At 39.9% G+C, this 6,098-nt stretch overlaps 1 protein-coding gene across 1 annotated transcript; it reads right to left on the bottom strand.

The window, feature by feature from the left end:
- Positions 1–339: 339 nt before the first annotated feature.
- LOC109047765 (prostaglandin reductase 2-like) lies at positions 340–4,534 on the bottom strand. The gene is made up of 8 exons (XM_042774298.1): positions 4,255–4,534; positions 3,817–4,007; positions 3,555–3,725; positions 3,342–3,368; positions 1,441–1,605; positions 1,241–1,362; positions 950–1,137; positions 340–860 (listed from the first exon to the last, which is right to left on the bottom strand). The coding sequence occupies exons 3-8, from the start codon at positions 3,711–3,713 to the stop codon at positions 772–774; spliced, it is 750 nt and encodes a 249-aa protein (XP_042630232.1). The 5' UTR covers positions 3,714–3,725; positions 3,817–4,007; positions 4,255–4,534; the 3' UTR covers positions 340–771.
- Positions 4,535–6,098: the final 1,564 nt, after the last annotated feature.

The following is a 6,098-nucleotide window of genomic DNA, read 5'->3' on the forward strand; positions in this document are numbered from 1 at the left end:
ATAGAGTCATTTTCAAACTAGCCACCATCTTGATACCTGCCACATCCACTACTGTTTAAAAGTTTGGGGTTAGTAAGATTTATTAATTTTTAAATAATACTTTTAATCAGCAAGGATGCATTAAATTGATGAAAAGCGACAGAGAAGACATTTTACAAAGTAGTGTTCCAAAATATTTACATTTCAAAAAATGCTGTTATTTGAAATTTCATTCATCAAAGAATCCTGAAAAAAATTAAGCGGCACAAATGTTTTCAGCATTGATAGTAAGAAGAAATGTTTCTTGAGCAGCAAATCAGCATATTAGAATGATTTCTGAAGGATCATATGACACTGAAGACTGGAGTAATGATGCTGAAAAATCAGCTTTTCACACTGTTTTTACTGTATTTTTGATCAAATAAATGCAGCCTTGGTGAACATAAGGGAATTCTTTCAAAAACATTTATAAACAAACTATTTATGTGCATTTTCAGTGTCAAACCTCAAGCAGTGCTTTGTACTATCTGTACATTACTGAATTTATTTTAAAATTGACACTTCAGAGCAACACAAACATTATTAAATTCATTTTAATTTCATTTTATTTAAACATGTTAGGTCAATTTAGCTGATGCCTTTATCTAAAATGACTTACGGCACACTTAAAGGGACCATCCCACTGGAGAAACTTCAAATGTCTATTTGAGAGACCTTTTTGGTAACCTTTCGGTTACCAGCTCAGATGTATAATGACTGCACCACCTCCACCTCCTGATGCAGACGTTTGACTCAGTCTGAAATTTTGACAACTTGTTTACCTATGTTGCCTCCAGTCATCATGGAGCAGAACGCCTCTGAAATATGCATACTGCATACATCTATTAATATAAACACAGACGGTTCATACAATATGTATGCAAAGTACACGTAGGCACATGAGAAAATAATAACAGTAATAAACTCTCACCTCCCATGTTTTCTAAACCATTCACAACTGTTTCCAACACCTGTAAAATGAAAAGGAGAGATACAATGTCCAAAAAGTTTGTGGCGTCCTTCATGTGAAGAAACATGACTGTGGTCTTCACCCAGTGACTGAGATGCATAAGACCTTCTTCATGCTTCTCCATGTAGTTCAATACAACAAATCTCTCCCTGTGAACATATAGTAGTGCGTACAAGTTGGTAATATGATCATTCATACACATACACATACATACAATAAACAAAGTAGGTTTTACTAGCTATTTTCTTGTACCTTGTGATGTTTTTGTGACGCAAAGTTTCTTGGGTATCCACACTAAGAGGAGGAGGGTAAGGAAGATCCTTATTGTACTGTGATATTTGGCCGCACAAGATCACATGACCACCTGGATTCATCTGCACAGTGCGAGTATTATTTTAACACAAACGACCCAAAGAAATTGACATGAAAACTGAATGCAGGACATACTGTACCTGTGATATAACAGCATCGCTGATTGGACCACCTACATTGTCAAAGTATACATCAATACCTGTGGGGCAGTGCTCCCTCAGCGCTGAGCTGATATCTCCTTTTTTGTAGTTTATCCCTGCTGGAAAACCCAGCTCTGTTACCAAGGTCTGGCATTTACCCACGACCAGGGCTGGACTGGGACAAAAAATCAGCCCTGGACTTCATCCAGACCGGCCCACTATGCATGTAAACATACATACATTAATCTGCATGTAAAATTACTGATTAGAATTTATTTACTATCAAAACCAAGTTCAAACATTACTGAAGACAAGTGAACAGTCAGTAATAAAATAAGAAAAAAATATCATAAATAGCACCGTTTTCAGGTACAGATATTGCATAATCAAATGTAAAATACTTCACTTAACACACACACACACACACATATATATATATATAAATAGATATAGGGTAGTGTGTGATATTTTTATAGGTTCTTGTAGAATATTTATATAAATCCTTGTAGCTTTGTCTTTTGTTCACATTAATGACACAGACCGAAGGTAGGTTTAAGGCTTCTGCCTGGCACTTAAAGGGATTTTTTTGTTTTTCAATTGATTACAAATTGAGTATATCTCACATAAATGCTGTAAACATACAGAGACAGAGCATCAGCTGGTATTATTAAAGGTTTCAAATAACTCGTTTAAATTAAATATAATGCAGTTTTCATTATAATAATTATTTAATGACACAAGTGAAAATATAATAAATATGTAATGTAGTGCACGTTTAGCAAAATACTCCTTTCTATGGCTATTTTTCTCAACTAACCTGCTATGGTCTTTAAATTGCTTTCTTGAGGTAAATGTACTTTCTGTGACATAATTGTTCTCCTGCTGTTTTATTGACTGATTGATCAATATTATTTAAGAGGCATATATACCTTTCGGTAAGTTGTACTGTATCTTTAAACAAAAAGTAACAGATGACGGTTTATTGAACTGAGGCGCTAAAGCGATGTCCACGTCACATTTTCTAGCGCCAAAACGGTATCTGAATTTCGTAATAAAATGGACAGAAACTGAGAGCTGAGAATTTTAAATGTCATTTATAAATCAGTGAGGTGGCCTATTACAGCTGGAATATCATAACTGTTTGAAACAAAACAATGCAGTAGCCTACGTGTATCATTCAATGTCTGTCTCACCTCAGCAGTCAGGCCCGCCCAAAGGGGTGGGGTATGTTGTTTTGTGTTGTGTGTGATGTGGGCGCGGGATGGTTGGTCAAACTTTTAAATACATTTTATCATTTCTGTAGTAAACGTACAAAGTCACAATCCATGTACCACCTAAAAGCGGTTTTACTATGACTAGCGCAGCAGCAGCGCGTGAGGTTGTCATGGCAACCAGATACATTGCACTTCCCGCGCCTATCGCCCTGCTGACATCTTCACTGAAGTCTTTTGCCGGCCTTCCAGCAAATAATTCATTTATCTTGACACATTTGTGGCATCTGCCTCAAGTGCTTGTCGTTTTCTCCTCTCTCTAAACTTCTCGGCCCCTCCACGCTTCGAGATTTTATTCTTTAACATTTGAACCATCATTACATCGCTGCTGTTGTAAAGCGGGCGCTTTTCAAGGCTAGAACTTGAGTCTGATTGGCCAATACTCAGTGAACACGTCACGTGTGCTCATCCCAGGTTTAGACCTGTCAGTCTCGCAGCTCGCATCAGCTTCATGCGGCTTTATGAGAGAGGCGCATAAGCCCGGAATTGGACTATACAACAATATACTTACGAATATATTTACGATTAATAATGATTTAAAAACAATACATAACGCACCGGCCCAACCAGACCGCGGCCCACCGGGAATCTCCCGGTAGTCCCGATGGCCAGTACATGCCTGCCCACGACTCTCTCACAGCCACCCAATCTGCCGATCTTAAACAACAGAGAGCAAAGTTAAAACAACATGGCATATATCACAAGGAAAGAGCCAAACATTTGAAACTTTTAAAGAATGTTTCATGCAAGAAGCACCTAGTGAGACTTTTAGTATGCACTATATATAAAACTTAATCTTCCCATAGAGAACAGAACAATTTTGTATATTTACTTACATATTACCTGTCCAGCAATCCGTCCACAAGCTCCAGCTGCTCCACTGATGACCATCGTCTGGTGGGTTCCTGGAGTCACATGACCCTTCTCTCTCACACCTAAAAGAGCAGTGAGACCTGGCATGCCCACCGCTCCTAGAACATATGACAGGTGACCGTCTGCCATCTCTGGGTCAACCTGCAAGAACGAGTACACCACGTATCCATACACACCTCCCATCCATATACATGAAGTCTATTAATCAAACTATCCAAAATGAGCATTATACCTCTTGCAAAAGGCTGCCGTCCGTCACACTTTAGGTTTGCCAAGGCCAGTTGAAGGAGGTGACAATAGCACCCACAGATAAAGCCTGATTCTTGCTGGCCTCCACTACACCAACTCCACCTCCATCCACACACTCCTCTAATCTCCATGGCAACAGGAAGTCAGCTCCAGTATCATCGTTCATGCACAGCGCTGCATTGAGTTTGGTGTTAATACTGTATCATGCATGAGTGAATAAGTTGATTCCTGGTAGTTGATTACAGGTGGAGTTTTCATGAAGGAAATATTCACTTCATGAATATAATGAATATCTCCCACACGAAATAAATTAATTTCCTTCAAGAAAACTGGAGTTCTGGAGACAGTAATATACATGATAAGTGGACTACATTTTATTATTAATGATTTGCAAATATGCAAAATCATCAACATGGTTTACCTGGTCGGGAGCACAACACAACTCTTTTGACATTTAACTATGTCCCTTCTTTTATTACTCAATATATTTTTAATAAAATAATACTTTTCTTGTCAGAATTTGCAGCTATCTATAATGCAACTCTCAAATATCTTGCTTGCAGCGCCAGCGTTTCTTCCTGAAATAATCACATGACACGCAGGAGCTCGTCTGATTGGCTGCATGAGCGTTAAAGGACTGGTCACACGTGTTGTGATGATAGAGAGTCAGACTCGCGAATCGGTTCTTTTGAATAGTTCATTTCGAAGAACCGGTCCCCTACCCCATACAATAAGCAGATTAACTGTAATTTCATGTTAGTTCAAAGTTAGTCAATATTTAACTTTAAGTTTCATTATACAATACAGTTCATTTTAATCTTTTGAGTAAAACGTTTTTGCACATTTTAAAGGGGTCCTATTATGCTCTTGATTTTGTTTTGGGGGTGTACTAGAACAGGCTCTTATACTATGTTGTTTGAAAAACACATTATTTTTCACATATTTTACATTATAACAACACCTCTCTCCCCAGTCAGGCATGAACAGCTCAAATAGTTCCTGTATCAAATGAAGGCCCGCCTTCTGAAATACGAAATGTGCTGTGATTGGTTAGCTGGGCCAGTGTGTGCTGTGATTGGTTAGCTGGGCCAGTGTGTAGTGTGATGGATTGGTTAGCTGGCCAGTGTCAGTGTGTACTGTGATTGGTTAGCTGGGCCAGTGTGTACTGCGATTGGTTAGCTGGGCCAGTGTGTAGTGTGATTGGTTAGCTGGGCCAGTGTGTACTGCGATTGGTTAGCTGGGCCAGTGTGTACTGCGATTGGTTAGCTGGGCCAGTGTGTGCTGTGATTGGCACTACTCTGCAGCTGGCCAGGAAATGTCCTGCCCCTTACCATAGCCGAGCTTCAGTGTAAATATTGCATCAAAATCAAATCAATTTCAGCGGGACTTAAACCCAGATGACTGTAACCACTCTAAATTCATCTGCCTTGAGCCCCTTTCACACCGCGATTCCGGAAAATACACAGGTAATGTGTCCCGGCAATTGTTCCTGGGTCGCTAGATTTTGCCCCTTTCACACTGCCAGTGATTACCCGGAATATGTGCGTGCGTTCACACACAACCCGTAAAGGTCCTGTAAAGACACGTGACATCAGGGTGTGACGTGTAATGTACAAGTCGAAAACGCTAGGCATGTTAACTTTCACTTAAGCTGGCGAACGGTCTCAGCGTCAGCGCGGAAAGTGAGGAACTAACTGATCTCTGCTTCGTTACAGTTTGCACATATTTGTTTCGTCCCGAACGTTGATCTGCCTTCAAAACACTCCCTAAAAGAGTCATGCGATAATGTGCGTCATCACTAGGATACACCCTTTACGGCATTAGTTCTGGCTTTTGCTCACACAGAGCTCGTTCCGGGACTGAACCCGGCAATGTTACTAGAGCCCCAACCCTGGATCAATCCCGGGACGTGTTTGCGTTCACACAGAAGGCGACCCGGCAATGTTCCGGCAATTTTCCAGGTCCAACGTGCAGTGTGAAAGGGGCTTTGGTAAAGCTAGCGTGTCTCTGACATAGTGATAACACTCGTTGCCTTCTCTAGTGCAGCTCAACCAGGTCTCATCCCATTTGTCGATATTTGTGATGCCACAAATCACGGAAAATTTGAGTTGTAGTCCAAACGAGTCGTTCGTTGTAGTTTTTGAAAAGTGATTTTTGTTAAATAAAATATATTGTTTTGAAGTGGACTTTGAGCTTTGTAACTCTGCAGATCTTTTTTATGCTCAAACAACAACATTACAGACTAACTAAAGTTGAAAAAGTGAA

This window comes from Cyprinus carpio, chromosome A17 (assembly GCF_018340385.1).
Source record: "Cyprinus carpio isolate SPL01 chromosome A17, ASM1834038v1, whole genome shotgun sequence".
Taxonomy (NCBI): Eukaryota; Metazoa; Chordata; class Actinopteri; order Cypriniformes; family Cyprinidae; genus Cyprinus; species Cyprinus carpio.

Excerpts from the sequence above, each read along its gene's own strand:
- LOC109047765 (XM_042774298.1), bottom strand. The coding sequence starts at position 3,713 with ATGGCAGACGGTCACCTGTCATATGTTCTAGGAGCGGTGGGCATGCCA. Across the intron at positions 1,363-1,440 it reads GCGATGCTGTTATATCACAG|ATGAATCCAGGTGGTCATGT; the intron begins GTACAGTATGTC and ends CGCACTGTGCAG. Across the intron at positions 1,138-1,240 it reads CGTCACAAAAACATCACAAG|GGAGAGATTTGTTGTATTGA; the intron begins GTACAAGAAAAT and ends ATATGTTCACAG.